Here is a 20474-nt window from a genome sequence, read left to right on the forward strand (position 1 = left end):
GAATCCGAAAGTTGGGAAAAGAGAAGAACTTTTTCTGGTTAGTTACTGTAAATGGAATTGTTTTGTTTTGTTATTTGTGATTTTGAAGAAAATTTATAGAAAAGTTGGATTTTTCATTCTTTGTTGCACACTTTATTCCCTACACCCCAGTTTTTTATATAAAAACATATTCATTCACTGTTGCATAACTTCCTGTCCCCACATCCCTCCCCAAATCCACTTTGCTAGCCATCTTTTATTCTGCACCCTTGTCATACAATAATGCCTAATCATATATTCCTTTTAAACAGTTCTTTCCTTCATCTGTTCCAATGCAGTGTTCATTATTTATTCCTTCTTAGTTTCTCCCTAACCCCCATGTCAGTCCTGTTTTATAAGTGGCATTATGTAGCATTTGTCATTTTGTGACTGAGATATTTCATTTAGCATAATGCCCTCCAGGGTCACCCATGTTGTGAAATATTTTATGAGGTCCCTATTTTTTAGTGCTGCAGGATATTCCATTGTGTGAATATACCATAGTTTTCCTACCCATTCATTTGTTTATGGGTAAATGGGTTGCATATCTCTTTGCAATTGTAATAATAGCGATAAACATGGGTGTGCATATATCTGCTTGGGTTGCAGCTCTGGGTTCTGTAGGGTATATGCCTAGTAGTGGAATTGCTGGGTCAATTAGTATTTCTATTTCCAACTTTTGGAGATAGCACCATACTGCCTTAAATAGTGACTGCATGATTTTACACTCCCACAAGCAGTGAGTAACTGTTCCAATTTCTCCACAATCTTGTCAGCATTTGTTGTTTGTTGCTCTTTGAGGTTTGCTATTATTACCGGGGTGAAATGATATCTCATAGTTGTTTTGATTTGCATATCTTTTAGAGCTAGAGATTTTGAATATTTCTTGTTTGTTTGCCATTTATTGATGCTTGTTTTGTGACCTAAAATGCTATCTATTCTGGAGAATGTTCTATGCATATTGGAGATACTGCACTTTTTTTGGATGCTTTAGCCTGTGTTTATGTATCAATGAGATTGGTTTATTGTGTGATTTAATTCTTCTACATCTTTGTTGGGTTTCTTTCTGGTAGTTCTTCTACCTTTTCTTGAGAATGATATATAAAAGACCCCTCCTACTATCATGTTGTCTACTTACTTTTTCAGTTCTGTTATTGTTTATTTTGTATATTTTCAAGCTCTATCATTTGGCACATATATATTTATTATGGTTGTGTCCTCTTGTTCTATTCACCCTTTAAGAATTATATAATGAACTTCCTTGTTCTTTCTGATCGCTTTCACACTAATACTTATCAGAAATTAATAATGCTATTCTGCTTTTTTTCTGGTTGCCATTTGCTTGGTTCCCCCCCTCCACCCTTTTATTTTTAATATTTCCTTATCTTCACTTTTCAGGTTTGTCTCTTGTAGACATATTCTGATGGGTTTTGGGGTTTTTTTTTATCCAATCTGCTACTCTTTTTCTCTTCACTTGTGCATTTAAACTATTCACATGGAGTTTAAGTAGTGAAAGGCAAGGTTTTATTGCTATTATTCCACTGAGTTCTTTTTGGTGTTGTTGCTGGTTACTTTGGTCCCTCCTGCTTTTTATGGCATCTCTGTAAGAAGGACATCCTTCAGTATTTTTTTTGCAATGCTCGTCTTATTTTTACAAACTCCCTTAGGTTCCACCTTTCTGAGAATATCTTGATCTCTCCTTCATATTTGATGGACAATATTGCTGGGCACAGTATTCTTGGTTGATAGCTGTGTTCTCTGTTTGGTATATGTCATTCCTCTGTCTCCTTGCTTACTCCTTTCTGCTGAGAAATTGACAATCTGATTGGCTCTCCCTTACAGGTTACTCTTTGTTTCTCCCTAGCTGCTTTCAGAATTCTCTCCTCATCTTTGGTTCTGATTATGCTATGTCTTTGGTCCATCCTGCTTTTTATGGCATCTCTGTTAGAAGGACATCCTTCAGTATTTTTTGCTGATTATGATATGTCTGATATGATGTGTCTGATTATGATATGTGTTTTTCTTTCGGGGGTCTATTCTATATGGTGTTTGCTCAGCTTCTTTAATATATATTCTCTCATTCTTCATTATACCTGCAAAGTATTCTCCTAGTAACTCTTCCACAAATTTCTTGGTGCCTTTACTTGCTTCTTCCTGTTCTGGCATTTTGATTATATACATGTTATTCCTCTTGATGGTGGCCCACATTATTCTTAGACTTTTATCTTTTTCCTTCTTTTCTGATTGTGCTTTTTGTTTTAGTAGATCAGTGCTGAGAGCTCTGTCTTCTATTTCACTGGTTCTGTGTTCCATCTGTAATTCTGCTCGTACGTCCCTTCAACATGGTGACCGCATCTGAAACACTGGTCCTCATATTCTTGATTGTGGTTTCTTGTTTTTTTCCCAAAGCTTCTAGTGCCGTGTTTGTTTTATCTGCATTTTTCTTGGACTGCTTTTTAAAGTTCCTCTTGCTTTCTGCTTTTAGAATCCTGTAATTGTTTGAGATTGTCTCTCACCTATTGAAAGTATTAAATCACTGTTCTTTTAAATTCTGTGCCAGAAAGCTCCATCAGACTTTCTGGATCCAGGAAATCCACTGATTCTGTGTTATGATCACTTCTGTGAGGTGATATCTTATTTAGGTTTTGTGTACAGTGTGAGGTACATTGCTTCTCCCATGTCATTGCTGTGGCAATTTTTGTGCTTAAGGCGTTAGCAGGCTCTTGGTCTGATAATCTTGGCTCACTGAGCTCACTGCTCCAGAGGAGGGAAGGGCAACTCACCCTACCAGAATTTCCCTCTGATCTTGTGACTCAAGGGAAGATTTGCTTCAACTGGAGAGAGAGTTGGCCTGTGAATTAGCAGTCTTCTTGGCTAGGCAACTGCTGCAGCTAGGCTGGGCCCAAAGGGTCCGCAGCTCAAATACTGGCTCCGGGAGAGGGAAGGAAATGGCTTCACCTGTGATACTGGTACAGGACAGCAGGACAGCAGTCTCCAGGAGGCAGGACTGTGGTCTCTGGAAGGTGAGGCAGCAGTCTTCAGGCACCATGGCAATTGTCAGGTGCTCTGGGTGGGAGGAAGTCTGGGCCACACTAGAATTGCAGCCCCTTGATTTGGCAGGAATCGCCTGTCGGAGTGTGAATGCACCTCCTCTGAGTTGCAGCCTTGCTCAGACACCGGGGAAGTGGTGGAGTGAAGAAACTCCTGGGCCCAGTCATGCCACACAGGCCTTGGCATCTTGCAGGCAGAATTTTTTCTCTTACTTCCTTTTTTAATGTTCTTTTTGCTACTTTAGAAAAATGAGACTGACTTTTTTGCATCGTGATCTTGTATCCTACTACTTTGCTGATGGGTCACCCAAGTCAAATAGTATACTTGTTAAATCTTTAGAGTTTTTTAAGTATACTATCATGTTATCTGCATATAGAGATAATTTTACCTCCTCTTTGCCAATCTGGATGCCTCTTATTGCCTCCTCTTGCTAAGACTTCTAATATTATATTGAATAGTGGGCATCCTTGCCTGGTCCTGTTTTCAGGGAGAATGAATGTCTTTAATCTCTTCTCCACTGATGATGATGATGATAGTGTTAGTTTACAATATATGCTCTTAATTAGGTTATGAAAATGAATCTTTATTTCTATTTTGTTGATGTTATCAGGAAAGAGTGTTGAAATTTGCTGGAAAACATAAGAAGGAAACTCTCCGGAGAGTTTTGAAGGGAGCAAGGTTTAGGTTGACTTTTCATCTATACAATATGTGAAAATACACTTAAGCTATTTTAAGAAAGAAAAACTCCAAAACTTTTGTATGCTATTAATCATGGTTATCTATACAGTGAGTAAGAGTATCTAGTGACAGGCTTCAGTTCTTTGTCCATAGGGTCGCTATGAGTTGTGCTATACTCGATAGATAGCAAACAGCAACTTAATGAGTTCAAAAACAGTGATATTCAGCAATTATACAGAACAGGATAAAATGTTGTCTTATCCAGCATTATTCTCACAAAATAAAAACAACAGTTTTGGGAATATATTCCTAAAAAAAGGTAGTAAGGTGAAATGGGGGAAGGACTGTTTTTATAAAGCATATAGAGCAATTTTCTGTATCTTAACATGCTATTTACTGAAAAGGCATTGTTTTCTGGTAGATGGCAATTGCTTTGATTGTGGTATTTGGTATGCCTACACACAAGGTTTCTGGAAAGAATCTTATATTGCCCAGAGAAAAAGCATACATACTAAGGTTTGTCTGACTGTAAAGTTTATTGTAAAGGATTCTATTTTTGTTTTTAGGAAGATATTTAAAAAGATATTTACACAATAAATAGTTCCTAAAAAAACCACAACTTTCTCAAAAGAGGTGATCTGGTCAAAAGCACAGTTACATTTACTTTATTAGGTGTCTTCAGTGCATTGATTCTCACCATGGAGATTCAACTTTTCTACAGAGTACATGCATATCATGTAATCTGTAATCAGCATAACTTTAAAAACACAAGATTAAAGATAAGCTGGTAATTCCACCTCCAAGCACACCTTTCACTCTAGCTTTTCTATTTTAATAGTGGCAGAAAAATCAATATAGCTGTGGGACCAAAACCTCGCATATCAGTTAATTCTTCGCAATCTTCTTCTCCTGAAACTGCCAATCCATGAATATGTATCATCACCTACTAGGAAATACAAGCTGGGCTTAGATGAGGCCATGGCACCACAGACATTTTCACCAATGTCAGATGGATCTTGGCAGAAAGCAAAGAGTACCAGAGGGATATCTATCTGTGTTTCACTGACTCTGCATAGGCATTTGACTGTGTGGATCACAACAAAGTGTGGTTAACCTTGAGGAGAACGGGAATCCCAGAAGATTTGATTGTGCTTATGAGAAACCTCTACTTGGACCAGGAAGGAGTCCTCAGAAGAAAGCAGGGAAACACCACATAGTTCAAAATCAGGAAGAGTGTGTGTCAGAGATGCATCCTGTCTCTATACATTTTCAATCTGTATGCAGAACAGATCATTTGGGAGGCTGGGCTTTATGAGGAGGAAAGTGGCATTAGGATAGGAAGAAGACCCATCAACATCAACAACCTATACTATGCACATGACTCAACCTTGCTTACTGAAAGAGAGGAGGTTGCTGCAGAAGGTCAAAGACTATAGTTTTCAATATGAACTGAAGCTCAACATCAAGGAGACAAAGATTCTTGCCACTGGGCCACCTGGCAGTACCATGATAGATGGAGAAGAGATTGAAGTTGTTAGTATTATAGGTTGCTAGGTTCCACATTAGTACCAGCAGTCAAGAAATCAAAAGATTAATTGCATCGGGAAAATCTGCTGTCAGAGACCTCTCCAGAGTGCTGAAAAGCAACGATGTCAGTCTAGAGACTAAGGTGTGACTAATCCAGGCCATGGTCTTCACAATTACTTGCTATGCATCAGAAAGCAAGACACTGACTAAGGATGACAGAAGAAAAACTGATGTCTCTGAGTTGTGCTGGACAGGAGTCTTGAACATACCATTGACCACCAAGAGAACAAATAGGTCTGACTTGGAGAGAGTGAAATCAAGTTTTTCCTTGGAGGCTAGGATTTTGAAGCTCCATCTCACATACTTTGGGCACGAGGCCAGGAAGGTCCAGTGCTTAGAGAAGGGCATGATAGTTGGAAGGATGAATGCACAGTGCATGAGAGGAGACCCAGGATTGGATGGATTGATACAGTAACTAGGGCAATGGGGGTACATGTGTCAGAGTCAGTGAGACTGGCTCAGGGTAGGGCAGGCTTCAGAGCTTTTGTACAGAGGGCCACTATGAGTTTCAGGCTACTCGACAGCACATAAGATTAACAACAGGTGTAGCTAGCATCTACCCTAGTATACTCACTGCCATCCTTCAGGCTAGGCGGCCCCTAACCTGCAGTGGGTGGCAGAGACAAAGGAGCATCATCCCATTGTGATGGCATACAGATCTCACTTCTACTCCCCAGTCAGAATATTCTTAAAGCACGAAACAGAGAAGTCACTTAGCTGTTTAAACTCTCATGTTTCCGGTGTAGAATAAAATCCCAACCGTCATACCAAAAGACTTTTCCAAAAAGAGTGAAAAAAAAGAACCTAGAGACTGGAAAATGTTTTGGCAATATAACTAACAAAGAACTAATTTTTAAAATTTATAGAAACTTCAACACTTCAAGAATAAAAACATAAGCAACCCAATTAAACATGGGCATAGGACATGCACAAATAACTCAACCAGAGAATACTATTGTTGCTGTGTACCACTGAATCAGAACTGACCCACAGTTGCCCTCTAGAGGGTTTTCACAAGCAGTAAATCACATGGAAGAAGACTGACCATCCTTCTCTCATGGAACAGCTGGTGGATTCAAACCAAAGAACATAGTGACCCACAATCAAGTTTCTACAGACATAAATTCTTATAGGAGGAGACTACCCACCCTTATACTGCAGAGAGGCTAAGGGGAACCAGACATGTTAAACACTGTGTCACTTTGGCTTCTTGTTATCATGAACATAAGTGTATCTGTTTGTGTCATAGCTCTTTGCAAGAATATACACCTAGTCTGGAGATTGACGGCTCATATGGTATTTGTATTTCTAACTTTTAAAGGAAGCATTAGACTGTTTTCTACACTGCTTATATCATTTTACAGTCCCACAAGCAGTGTGTCTAAGTTCTGTAGTTGTTAAGTGCCGTCGAGTCGTAGGAGAATCGTAAAGACCCTATGAATGAAAGTCCTCGACACCTGTGTGACTTTCATCCTTTCTCCAGGTGCACAGGGTTTCTGGAGGCAAGCTATTTATGGAAGTGGATGCCGCTCCTGCTTCCAAGCTTGTTTTAATCGGGGAGCTCCACCCAACACCGTCCACCACGGGTAACCATTATCAAATTTGAAACATCAGTGTCTCAGTGTTCAGCTTCACAGCAACCATAAGTTACCTCTGTACGGCAAGTGGACAACCCAGGGCTATACAACCTAGAAAAATGTTTGACCAAAAACAATTAAAAACAGTCCCGAGGGCCACGCTCCCTAAATTCTTGGCAGTATTTCATTGTTTTAGGTGGTCAGCATAGAGCAAATGAAAACACTGGGAAGTACACAAGAATAAAAGGCAACAATGTGAAACACACATAATCTGGCAATAACAGTAATTTATCATTATTATTATTTGGTGCTGTCAAATAAAGTATATAACAGGAATATTAAACAATAATTTACAAGTGCATACACAAGAAGAGAAACTAAACAGATATGGAAAGCATATGGTTCACTCAAGAGCATATATAGGTTTGACAGAGGATATTTCTACGTATGCATTTATATGTGCCATGTTGCTGTTAGGTGCCACTGAGTCGAGTAAGACTCATAGTGACCCTATGAACAGCAGTGCTAACCTTTTCTTATCCTGTGTCATCCTCACAATCTCCGACACCCTCAAGCCCATTAAGGCAATCACTGGGGCAGTCCATTTGGTTGAGGGTATACCTCTCCTTCTTGATCTCTCCTCTTTTCCAAACATGATATCCCTCTGCAAGGAATAGCCTCTGTCCAAAAAGCAAGATGCCCATACTATATCAGACAAAGCTTTACCATCTTTGCCTTTAAGGAGCACACTGGCTGTACCTTTTCCAAAACTCTTCATCAACACCACAATTCAAAGGCATCAATTTTCCTGTCAGACAATAGGCTGGTGGCTCAAAGGCCGCTCACAGGCCTAAAGAATGAAGTCAGATGACAGTCCACTCACGGACTCAAGACTAGACTCAAGAACTAGAAGTCAGATGAAGATGAGTCAAATGCAGACCCCTGAGCAAAAAGAGCTTTGTAACACTTGCTCGAGCAGGGCAGCTACGAAGATGTGAAGTTAAGGAACAGAGAGAAGCTTGAAGCAGCAAGTCAATGCAGCTGTTCTGACTGAAGAACCTGTATCTTGAGTCCCTCCTGATCTTAAACTGTAACCTGTTACTTCCCTAATAAAGAATATCATCATGACTATAGTATGTGTCTACACAGCCTTGAATATGGATTTCATCTCAATATCAAGAAGACAGATTCTCACTACTGGACTGATTAGAAACATGATAGATGGAGAAAAGACTGAAACCGTCAACGATTTCATGTTACTCGGCTTCACAATTAATACCTCTGACACTAGCAGTCAGGAGCTAAGAGGTCCTCTGTCAAGGACCTCTCCAAATATCAAGGTGCAATGATGTCAATTTCAGGACTAAATTGTGCCTGATTCAGGCCACGATCTTCCTAAACACCTGATGTGCAATGAATAAGGATGAGTAAGGAAAATGAAAAAACAATAAATAAGGATGACAAAATAAGAATTGATGCCTTTGAGTTGTGTTGGAGAAGAGGACAGACTATCCCACTGACTACCAAAAGAACAAACAGGTGTATCTTTGGAAAAATGGAGCCAGAGTGCTCCTTAGAGGCAAGGATGGAGATACTTCATCTCACACACTTTGAGCATGTTGCTAGGAGAGATTTTATTCTTTGGAAAAGGACACTGTGCTTGGAAAAGTAGAGGGTCAACAAAGAGAGGAAGACTCACATCAAGACAGAATGACAGAGTAAAGGCAGCAATGGGCTAAAGTGTGTGTGAGACTGTGAGGATGGCACAGGATAGGGCTCAGCTCTGGTATTTATAGTGCTGCTATGAGTTGTACTCAACTTGGTGGCACATAACAACAACAAGAGTCTGTGTGATACATAACCAACCACAGTGAATTACTGAAACCAGCAGAGTTGGTCTCAGAACTGGGTGGAGGAATTCCTTATAGGAATCACCCTTGGGCTGTTGTGACTGATGGTGAGGACTGAAGTTAAAGGAGGTCAGATGACATCTCTGCCTTCACATCATTTTTTTAAAAGTAATATAATTTTTTTAATTTAAATTGTGATTTTAACAGAAGTTTACAGAAAAGCTGGATTTTCACTCATTTGTTGTTGCATATTTTCCTCCCTCTCCTTCCTCAGTTCACTTTTAAAAAATATTCATTGGTGGTTGTTTACTTTTTAAAAAAATATTTATTCATTGTTGCATAATTTCCTTCCCTCCTCCAGTTTTCTTTGCAAGGCACCTCTTATTCTGGACCACTGTCTTACATATATTGCCTAACTATATATTCATTTTAAACAGTTCCTTCCTTCATCTGTTCCAAAACAGTGTTTGTTATCTATCCACTCTTTTCCTATTCTTCTCCCAATCTCCCATGTCCGTCCTTCTTTGTACCAGTGATGCTATATAGCATTTATCCTTTTGAGACTGAGATATTTCACTCAGCATAATGTACCAAGTGCCCATAAACAAATGGGATAAATAAAAGGTATATTCACACAATGGAATACTATGCAGCACTGAAAAACAAGAAACTCATAAAACTTTACACACCATTATTTATAGTGTGCACAGTGTTATATCTTTTCTACCTTTTAGGTCTAAACTCCAATAGCATCACTTTGTGCATAACCAACCTTTGCCTATCCAGTCCCTCTGGTCTTTCACAGCATCTATTAGCATTGCAGTCAATCCTCCTTAATTGTCTACATATTTAACTATCTATTGTGCTAAAAGATAACTACTTTGAGGTAAAGCTTGCTACCTTGTATAGTGTTTCATCTTTAGTATCTTAAGTAATTTCCCAGGCAATATTTCACATTGATCGACCAGTAATTTTCTATTTTTCTCCATAGAAAACCCTTGCATTTGGCATTGTCATTCTTACTAGAATACAACTAAAAACCCAACCAACTATTGTCAAGTTGAATTCTGACTCATAGTGAACCTATAGGGCAGAGTAGTTTGCTCATAGTGTTTCCAAGGCTGTAAATCTGTACGAAGCAGACTACTACATCTTTCTTCCATAGAAAGTTTTTTGGTTTTGCTTTATATCACCAGAATTAAATATGGGTTTATGTTACAATTGTTTAGACATTATATCTTTTAGAGGAGGCCCCACTTAATGGCTAATGTGCTCATCTACTAACCAAAAGGTTGGTGGTTTGAGACCACCTAGAGGAATCTTGCAAGAAAGGCCTGGTGATCTATTTTGAAAAATCAGATATTAAACACCCTATTAAAAACCAGTTTCACTATGATACCCATGGTGTCACCACTGAGTCCAAATCAATTCAATAACAGTCTTCTTTAAAATAATATTTTCCCACAACATTTATTAGAGGACAAATAGTTCTATGAATTTTCATCCCCATATAGATTTGTATTACTACCACCACAAACTGGATTTAAAAAAAAAAAAAAAAAGAAATTCTATCACTCTAAAAACACCCTTTATAGTACATCCTTCTCTACTCCAGCTCATGGAAACTGAGGACCACTTTTACAAACTGATGTAACTTTCAAGACTAGCTTCTTATTGTACCGTCCTGAGGGTTACTCAAAGTGCTGCATCTACAGCATACTCTTTACCACTCTGCTGCAAAAGTTTGCCCTTAACCACTCACCCACTGACCCACTGAGGACCGTTTCCAGAAAGTTAAAAAGTCATCTATCTGGGTACTGGTTAGAAATATTCTGTCCTTGCTCAGCCTCTCATAACTTACCGAGCAAAAACTGTCCCACTTCCGCCTGGAAAGGTGTAAGGGTGCTGCTTCCGGAACACATGTCCCACACGACTGCAGGGGATGATCTCCAAGCTGCCACCACACTGCCACACTCGGAAAGAGATCTCTGCAGGCACAAATGAGACCACAGTGGTGATCACAGCATTTCTGACTAGGGTGCATGGCACACCCACTGTTCCTCACCCGTGGATCTTTGGAGCCCAGTGTCTGAAGGAGATTCATGTGAGAGAGAGGCCCCTTTCCAGAATACAATTCTGAATGATACCACCAATACCATGGAGGCATTTTACCTGCCCAGAGTTTTTGGACCTCACGGTCCAGTCAAGAAGGTTTGTTCAGTACAAATACTGTTTAAATTCAAACTATAAACCTTGTTGTTGTTAGGTACTGTCAAGTCAAGTACGACTCATGGCGACTCTATGAATAACAGAGCTGAAATCTGTCTTATCCTGTGCCATCCTCACAGTTTCTGACACATCCGAGGCCACTGCTGCAGTTACTGTGTCTATACACCTCATTGAGAATCTTCCTCTCCTTCACTGTCCCCTCATCTTTCCAGGCAAGAAGTTCTTCTCCAAGGAAAAGCCTTTCTTTGCAACATGCCCAAAGTATGCAAGACGAAGTTTTGCCATCCTTGCCTCATTAACCTTGAGACAAATACAACTTTTTTCAGTCTATTTTTAACATAAAGATCTCTTGCCACAAGCTTGAGGCACTCTTGTGGTGAAGTGCATTCCTTGTTGTGTTAACTAAATATCCGTGGTTGGATCCACTAACTACTCCACAAAAGAAAGATGGGAGGATAGTCTTCTCCTAAAAAGATTTATCCAATCAAGGGCTGGCTGCTAGTTGGAGTCAACTCGATGGCAGTGGGTTAACATATCCTGCACAGTTCAGTAATATCACAGTCATCCTGGCCATTGTCTGATGAACCACTTGCCTTGGATTCTTTACTAGCTGTTCATGATCAAGGAGTCATGGCTTTCCACTTGCTTAGTATGCACACTGTTAGCAAAGTGAACACTGAAGCTCAAATACCCAGACTAAAAAAAGATACTTAACATCCACAATTAAGCTTTAATGTTAAAAATAACATCAACCTTTTATGCCACCTTTCTCTAAAATATAGTTTCAATGTGGAAGAACACATCTTTTTCTGTACAGGAAAATAAAAATCTTCCCTTTGACTACAAAATTTATGTTTGTTCTTGTAGGCTAGCTGGCCTCAAGCCACCTGGTCAAGTTAACCTTACATGTTACGGTAGCGGTAGCACGTATGGATGATAAACTTAATGATAGATATGACAAAGTGGCCCAGTACACTTAATCATCAGGAAGTAACCACCTCTGAAAAGGCTATTACTTTGCATCAACAGGACTTTCGCACAAAGACAAGGAGTCATTATGGTACCAGGCATGACCTTGTTAGCTTAAATACACATCCTGGTTCTGTGCACACAATGGGTAATCAGGGTGCCTTGAATAGGGCGTAACACAAGGCGCCTGTGGACTACACTACACTTTTTGAATGAGAATTTGAATCAGAAATTTGACTAAAAACAAGAAAGACAAACCAAAAAGACATAACTAACATTGTTCTTGTTTTGTAATGTTCAATCTACTGTGACCCATACTAACCCTATGAACAACAGCTCAGAACCCTGCCCTATCCTGTACCATTCCCATCATGTCTGATATGCTCAAGCCCATTGTTTACAGTCACAGTATAAATCCATCTTGTTGATGGTCTTCCTTTCTTGCACTGACCCTTCCAAGCATGATGTCCTCCTCCAAGAGTCAGCAACACCTAAAAGCATGGTCAAAGTATGTGAGATGGAGTTTTACTGTCCTTGCGTTCAAGGAGTACACTGGTTTCACTTTCTCCATGACAAATGAGTTAGTTCTCTTGGCAGGCCATGCAATATTCAGTACTCATCCCCAACATCACAACTCAAAGACATCGATTCTTCTTCTGCCAAACTTATTGACTGTCTAATTTTCAGATGTGTAACAAGTAATTAAGACGATGATGGCCTGGATCAGATGCACCTTAGTCTTTAAACTGACCGCATTGCTACAGTACTCTGAAAAGGTCTTTAATAGCAGATTTTCCCAATTGGATTCATCTTTTGATTTCTTGACTGCTAGTACCAAGGATCGCCAAGAAAACAAATAGGTCTGTCTTGGAGTAAAACCAAGTTTCTCCTTGGAGGCTAGGATTTTGCTCTGTCTCACACACTTCGGGCATGAAGCCAGGAGGGACCAATCCTTGGAAAAGGGCATCATGCTTGAAAGGGTGGAGGGACAGGTAGGAGAGGAAGACCATAGATGAAATGGATTGATACAGTCACTGAGGCAGTGAGGGTTCATGTGTTAGAATCAGTGAGACTGAGACAGAGTAGAATTCAGATCTGCTGTACATAGGATCACTATGCGTCGCAGATGATTCGACAGCACATAACAACAACAACAACGGTACCAAGGATGCTGACTGTGGATCCAAGTATAATTTTGCAAGTATTAAATTTTTTGTACAAGTTTTATAAGTTTATATACAAGCGTATTTTCTTCTGTTATATTTAAGAGTCCCATAACATGCTGGAGAGACCATTAGTCAAAACCATTATCTATTGAGTTAGCTGTCACTCACACCCAACATGGAACCATCTCAAACTATAAAGTGAGAGGATGTCAGATGTCCAGGACAAGCAGCAGTGTTGTGAGACGGTACAACACGGCACAGTGTGAATGGCTTAGGTGAAAGAGCCTTCGGCCCTCTTCTTACTCCACAGGCTAAAGTCACAAAACTCGGTGACATGTGCACAGCTATTCCAGACAGAAAAAAGCAATTCCTTTGTCACACCTGTCCAAGCACATGCAGGGAAGGATTTGTGTTCCTTCTGTTAGGGACTGTTGAGTCAAGTATAACTCATAGTAACCCTTTAACAGCTGCTCTGAACCCTGCCCTGTCCTTTGCAATCCTTATCATCTCTCATACACTAGAGCCCACTGCTGAAATCACTGTGTCAATCCATCTGGTTGGAAGTCTTTTTTGCACCAACCCTCCATATGTCCAAGCATGATGTCCCTTTCCAACAAATAGCCTTATCAAGCTTGATGTCCAAAGTTATGAAAGATGAAGCTTCACCACCTTTGCCTCAAGGAGCATTCTGGCTGCACTTTTCCCCAGCCATATCTCTTTGTTATTCTGGCAGTCCATGCGATATGCAGTACTTTCCTCTAGCATCACAATTCAAAGGTATCAATTCTTCTCCTGTTATCCTTATTTACTGTCCAGCTCTTGGATGCATAGCATATGACTGAAAAAGAACATCATCTGAATCAGGTGCACCTTAGTCTTCAAACTGACATCACTGTTCTTCAGCATTTTGGAGAGCTGACAGACAACTTGCCCAATGCAGTATGTCTCCTGATTTTCTGACTGCTGGTCCCAAGAATGTTGATTACTGATCCAAGCAAGATGAAATTATTGACAGCTTCAATCCTTTCTCCATCTATCCTAATGTTGACTATTGATCCTATGGTGAGGAATTTGTTTTCTTGATTTTGAGATGCAATCCATATTTAAGGCTACAGTCCTGTAAGTGTCCAGCAAAACTGTGAGTAAATGAGGTCTCTGTATTTAAAGAAAGAAAACTTGTATATACACATTCTCATAAGAAAAAAAATTAATCATCCAAGATTAGGGAGGGACTTTGCCCTCTCTCCAGGAAATCTTAAACCCAATTTTAAACCAGGAATATGCTTAGACGTTTAAGGCTAAGTATAACCACAGCTATATTCACCACTGCTTTCTCCTGGACCCAAAGCTAGTGGAAGATTACTTCATATAACCTGTGGTTTTTAATTAGGCATTCTGTACCTGTATTTTGGCCCTACAAGCTACCTTCTAGGGAGTCCAGTGTAGTCTGCAGCGAGTTGGGCGAACCTAAAGATGGCACCTCTATGGTGGTTCAAATCCACAAGTGGGAAAAGATGGGCCATCTCCTCCTGTCTGACTCAATGGCGGAGAATTACCTACTCTATCAGCACCTCATAAGCAGGTCAAACTGGGATGAACTGGCTCAAAGCCCTGCTTTCAGAGCTTTATTCAGGAAAGCACTAGCTGTTAATTTTGCATTGAAAGCGCTTAGCATGTGAGAAGACCCTTTTCCTAAGGAGCTTACTCTTACAAGAGTAGGTCTTAGGAGAGCTAAGGATTAATCTTTTTCTCTTTTTAATGGCTTTACTAATAAGTACATACAGTAATAGCAGTAGTAAAGAAATTTTTTCACTCATCTGGTATATTGTTACTGTTATTAGATGCTGTTGAACTATGTCACACAGCCACTCCATGAATAATAAATGTAAATCATGCCCTTTCCTGTGCCATCTTCATCATCTCTGAGATATTTGAGTGAACTGTTACTGTCAATGTGTCAATATACTTTTTTGAGAATCTTACTCTCAGATGTCCTTTTCCAAGACCTGGCCCTTTCTAACAAGCCCAACGTATGTGAGATAAAGCTTCACTCTCCTTGCATATCAAGAACACACTGGTTGCACTTTTTTCAGGACCAATTTGTTTGTTCTTTTGGTAGTCCATTAGAAAGTCAATGTTATTTTCCAACACCACAACTCAAAGACATTGATTCTTCTTCTGTCATCTTTAGTCATTGTCCAACTTTCAGGTGTATATCAAGTAACTGAAAAGACCGTAACTTGAATCAGGTGCACCTTAGTCTTTGAACTGATATAATTGTTTCTTAGTATTTTAGAGGTCCTTGACAGATTTTCTCAATGCAACACATCTTCTGCTGGTTTCTTGTCTGTTTGTTCCATGGGTGTTGATTGTGGATCCAAGCAAGATGAAATTGTTGACAATGTCAATCTTTTCTCTGTCTACCATGATGTTACCCAGACGAGGATGGGGAAAGCTGGAGCATGCCGTTTCACTAAGGCCAGGCTCTCTTTGCCTCTTCTGCCTCTCAAAAAGCTACCTGCTCTTGTGTGATAGGTAAACAGGCACAGGAGTTTGAGCAAAAACAGTCCAATAATGCAATTCCTTGTCTCTTCTTAGTACTGGCTTTTCCTTGATACCATGTACACACCACTAGACCTTATCTAGGACAAATGGTTCGTGTGGGTGTTCATGTGTATGAGAGCATGTTAATAAAGAAGGGGTACAACAATTAACATTCTAAAGAATGTCCTGGAAGCAACAGATTTCAGTTGGTATCGCCCTCACCTGGCCCCCTCAAAAAACCCTCAACCTGCTGGAGCTTCCCCTCTTTCTTACTGATTTGTGGAATGGGATTCCTATGAGTAGGCACAGTGGAAGTCCCATCTCACACAGCAGGGTGGGGAACAATTTTGTGAAAATAAAGACAGGCTGTCATATATGCATACTGTTAGCTGAAAGCTCTGGGATGGGTCAAGGACTTGAAGAAGTCAACCAGGAGTAATATCCATGTACAGCTATTGTATTTTGTCATGATGTAGAAAGCACAAGAATCATACTCCACAAATGACATCTATGGAGAAAGGTGGACTCAACATTCTCTTCTGAAGTCTTTCAAGCTTAGGTGACTTTAGTCTAGATTCTATCTAAGGTCAATGCATAGTCAAAGAACTTTCAACAAGAAGGAATTTGACCCATGTTTTTTTTGTGTAGTTATTGCTTTATGAGATGTCCTTAAGACCAAATCAATTCAGAGAGCTCCTCCAGTGATTTGATATTATCACAAATATAAAATGTTCAACATTATAAAGTTACAGAAAAATAAAAGGCTAGGGTGGTTCTGTTTTGCTATTTAACTAATAGGAACTCCAGTATTTAAGTCTCTGTCATAAGCAGATACTACTAAAAATTATAGTAGCTTCATTTTTCTTCCTTTTGTAGGGTATATCCACTCAACATGAATGCAATTTAAAAACTAATGCATAATTTCAAACACCTGAAAGCCTTAAAGTGAAACAAAGGAAAGTAATTGAAAAAACCCTCTTTAGTTATTTTTTAACTGGTTTTGTTAGAAGTTAATGGAATAAACTGATTTTCCATGAAACACTCATATATTGAGCTATGTTTTTGTTTAGTTTTTTTAAAAAAATCATCTGTGTTCTAAATGTGACACAGCTACTGTGGTAGACCAAAGTCAATCAAACGGCATTATCCTTCAGGCTAATTACCATTCACTTGCCAGTTTTCTGTTCTGTGGTGGACTGTGTGTTGGTGTCATGCTGGAAGTTACACCACTGATATTTCAAACAGTAGCAGGGTCACCCCGAGTACACAGGTTTCAGCAGAGCTTCCAGACCCATAGGGTAAAAAGCAAGACTGGCCATCTAATTCTGAAAGAACAGGTCTTTGAAAATCGTATGAATAACAAAAGCAAATTGCTGGATATAGTGTCAGAAAATGAGTCCTTCAGGTTGCAAAGCACTCGAAATGCAACTGGGGAAGAGCGTCCTCCTCAAAGCAGAGTGTACCTTAATGATGCTGATGGGATGAGTAGAGTTTTCACCCAATCAAAGACCTGATGATCGCCTGATGGCGCAACACTTGAAAAGAGTTGAAATAGCTGCAATCACCCACTAATTATTGGAACATGGAATGCATGACTCTAGGAAAGTTGTTAAGTTGTAAAAATGAAAGAGAATGCATAAAAATACACATGCCTGCAACAGTGAAGTTGAGAATGGCAGAGATTGTAATGACAGGATGGTGAAGGGCAGGGAAGGTTTGATCTGTTGTTTATAGGGTTGCTAGCACTTGTGGTTGACTCAACAGCACCTAATAATAATTAACCATATAAGTTTGAGTAAAAAGAACTTATAGTTACTTAGAAAAAAAGAAATAAAAATAAATCAAACCCAATTAGAACTACTCACAAAAATAGTCCAGAAGAAACCATATGCCAAGGTCTTTCTACCTCATCTGATCCCCAAAATGATATTCAGTCACACTGGCCAGGCATTCATGACTCCCTCAAGGTGGCCGAAAATGAACTTTGCTTTCAAAATTCTCGGATTCACAGGATATTAAAAAGCCTGAACTTTCTACCAAGATATTAACTCTCTAATTTAGGTTGACACACTAAGTTGCCCAATCCAAGACACTCTTAAGAGTAAAAGGTGGTCATTTATAATTATACTGGGGATAAATTTTGGCAATGAGTGGTTACTTGAACTCTTTTTAAACATTTTTTACCAATTACCATTCTGGGTTCTGTACACTCTTGCCAAATAATACTTTCAAAGCTTCCATTTTTCATTTATACCTTTCTAGGGTGGGCAGGAAAGAATTCTTGTTTAAATAGAATTTTAAGTTGTCTTTAGCCCACTACTGAATTAACTCAGAAGAAACAGGTTCATACATACCTAAGTTTTCTCCTCCCCATACATCCATCATCATATCATATTTCCCCAGCTCTTCAAAGTAGAACTTATCCATCACGAACAACCCCCCGGCAATCATGGGTGTTCTAAGGAAGTAAAAAGAAGGATGGGAAGAAAGAAGAGGTTGGACTTCAGAATTAGAATATAAGCCCTCTTCACCTAAGGTTCCTGAACTACAAGTTGTCCTTAAAAATAACCTCAAAGTCATGGGTCTTCACTCAGAGTTTCAGACAGCAGTCCTTTCGCTATTATTCTCTAATACCTAACTAACATACCTTCCTGGCACCAACCATAGTGAACCACCATCCAGGTAGCTCCCAGGTTGGGAGTGTGTGCTCTGCAGCTGGGTTGTTTGAGATTGAAACATTTGTCAACTTGTCAATTTAACCTTTTTAGTTCTCATCTTCCTCACAGAGTAATTATAAGAATTTTTTAAAAATAAGAAACATCAGATTACCCAGTACATTTAGAAACTGCTCAATACATGTTGGCGAGGTGGCTGTCTGCTTTTGTCAAGACTCATAGACTTGAAAACCATAGAGGGCAGGTTACGTTTCTCACAGGGTCACTCTGAGTCAGTATCAAGCCAAGGGCAGTGGGTTTGCTTTGTTTTATGACTGTCATTATATGAATTTGTATTTTCATCTGTAAAATGGAATTCATGGCATATGTCACTTCCTCATTGCTTAGAAAAGGGGCTGCTAACAACGTATTTCCTGGGCCTCTGCTTTGTTTCTGTAGTAACACTGTGAGAATTAAAATGTTATCTACAATGAGAAAATATATTTCAGGACTCTGTACTTTGTAGAAATCATCTACTCTACTGTGTATGACAATTTACTCAATATGGTCTCCCATACTCTCTCCCTAGCCAGAAAAAAGCATCTTGAGGTGCCCCAAAAGCCAGAGTCTTGGCTGCATGGTTAGGTGATTTTCACGGGAAGCTGATGTGACAAGCACTAGTGGCCTCTACTAGAGTTCTACCGGGAGGACATGCCAGATTGAAGTGGACAGGACTTGCCCTGTTGGGCACTCCATTTATAGTGTTAGGAACCAAGCAGAGATCCCAATCTGCTACATCAAATGCTCCATAGACTTCACTTGAGAAAGGAGTCTTCAAAAGCTTCTTCTATGCCCTTGTGGCAGAAACTATCCTTACTATATAGGACAAGGGGAGCTGTAGATAGAGGGGTAGAGTTTGATGTGTTCAGGGAAGATGATGACATGGGTTCTTTTCTGAGGGCACCAATAGGAGCAGCACTTACTTTATAGGGGCCACTGGGTTCCCTTGGCGGGCTCTCCTTTGCTCAGGGGTCATGTAATCCCACTTGAATACCAAATTCCAGTCAAAGCCTACAGTGATAGAAAAGAAAAAGGGCAAATAGCATGAGTGCCTGGGATCCTTACTGCTTTGAAACACCTGATACTTGCATAGGACTCAATGAAAAACAAAAAGCAAAAGTCAGGAAAATATGAAGAAGAGAGAGGGAAATTAGGGCACATGGCTGGGCAGAGAAACCAGATAGATGACTGCATCTGAATTTTTTTTCCCCAAAAAATTTGCCCAAAATAGAAGCTATGGGTCAGAGTTCTTGAAAATTACAATGTATAAGAATAAAAGCAAAACACAAGAGAACACATTCATGTCTGTAAGGAGTCTAAAAAAAAGAATTATTAGAGAAAAATCTGTCTCCACGTTTCCAGTGTTCTCCAAAGGCCAAAACTATTTAGGAGGGCACAGACAGAGTAGAATTGGCTCCCTGGGCCTACAAACTCCTTCCTCAAAATTAGAATGTGGACGTGTAAAAGCTTGTAGATGAAAATGAGCCAAAAGAAGCGGCAAAGTGGGGCACAATGATCTTCCTCTCAGTCAGTTTGGCAGCTGCCCTATTCCAGTTCACAACTCACAGGCCACTCTGGACGGAAGAACACTAGCCTTGCACAGCCTTGCCATCAAATGTCAGGTTTTGCTTTCCTTCACGAGGGGACAGACCAGTGTGGTGCATTCTGCCAGCAAAACCAGCATAACACAGCCCTGCCTTTCCTAGAGAGTGATGGCCTCTGGTCATCTGTGTGAGGGGAAAGGGTGCATCAGACAAAGAACCTTGGGGCTCTGGAAGCTGGATGTGAGACCGACAAAGATGGCGGGGGTGGGTGGGGTGGGGGTGGCTTCTAACACAAGATGACCTAGACATGAGGTAAGGCAGTGACAGTGGTGACCAGAGGAGGGAAGGAACCATATATAAGTAGTTAAAACTAACAGGATTCAGTGAATGACTAGGCTGAGGTAGAGAGATGGGATGATATCAGGGTCAAATTGAGTGACCACACCTTTAAGAGATACAGGCTACCAAAGAAGAACTGGAATGAAGAGAGGAAGAAAAAAATTCAACAAATTTTCCACTCCCTAATTCCCTACACTGCAGCCCAATC

General features: G+C 39.9%; 1 protein-coding gene across 1 annotated transcript in view; it reads right to left on the bottom strand.

Moving 5' to 3' along the window:
- The window catches only part of GALNT2 (UDP-N-acetyl-alpha-D-galactosamine:polypeptide N-acetylgalactosaminyltransferase 2 (GalNAc-T2)), a 161045-nt gene that overhangs the window by 19749 nt on the left and 120822 nt on the right, over positions 1-20474 (bottom strand). Inside the window, exons 9-11 of the mRNA XM_006888756.1 lie at positions 19307-19394; positions 18024-18127; positions 10623-10749 (exon numbers count right to left, since the gene is read on the bottom strand). Of these exons, the coding sequence (XP_006888818.1) occupies positions 10623-10749; positions 18024-18127; positions 19307-19394 (319 nt within the window). The remainder of the gene's footprint in view (positions 1-10622; positions 10750-18023; positions 18128-19306; positions 19395-20474) is intronic.

Source organism: Elephantulus edwardii, unplaced genomic scaffold, assembly GCF_000299155.1.
Source record: "Elephantulus edwardii isolate Elephantulus edwardi_28Jun2011 unplaced genomic scaffold, EleEdw1.0 scaffold00071, whole genome shotgun sequence".
Lineage (NCBI taxonomy): Eukaryota > Metazoa > Chordata > Mammalia > Macroscelidea > Macroscelididae > Elephantulus > Elephantulus edwardii.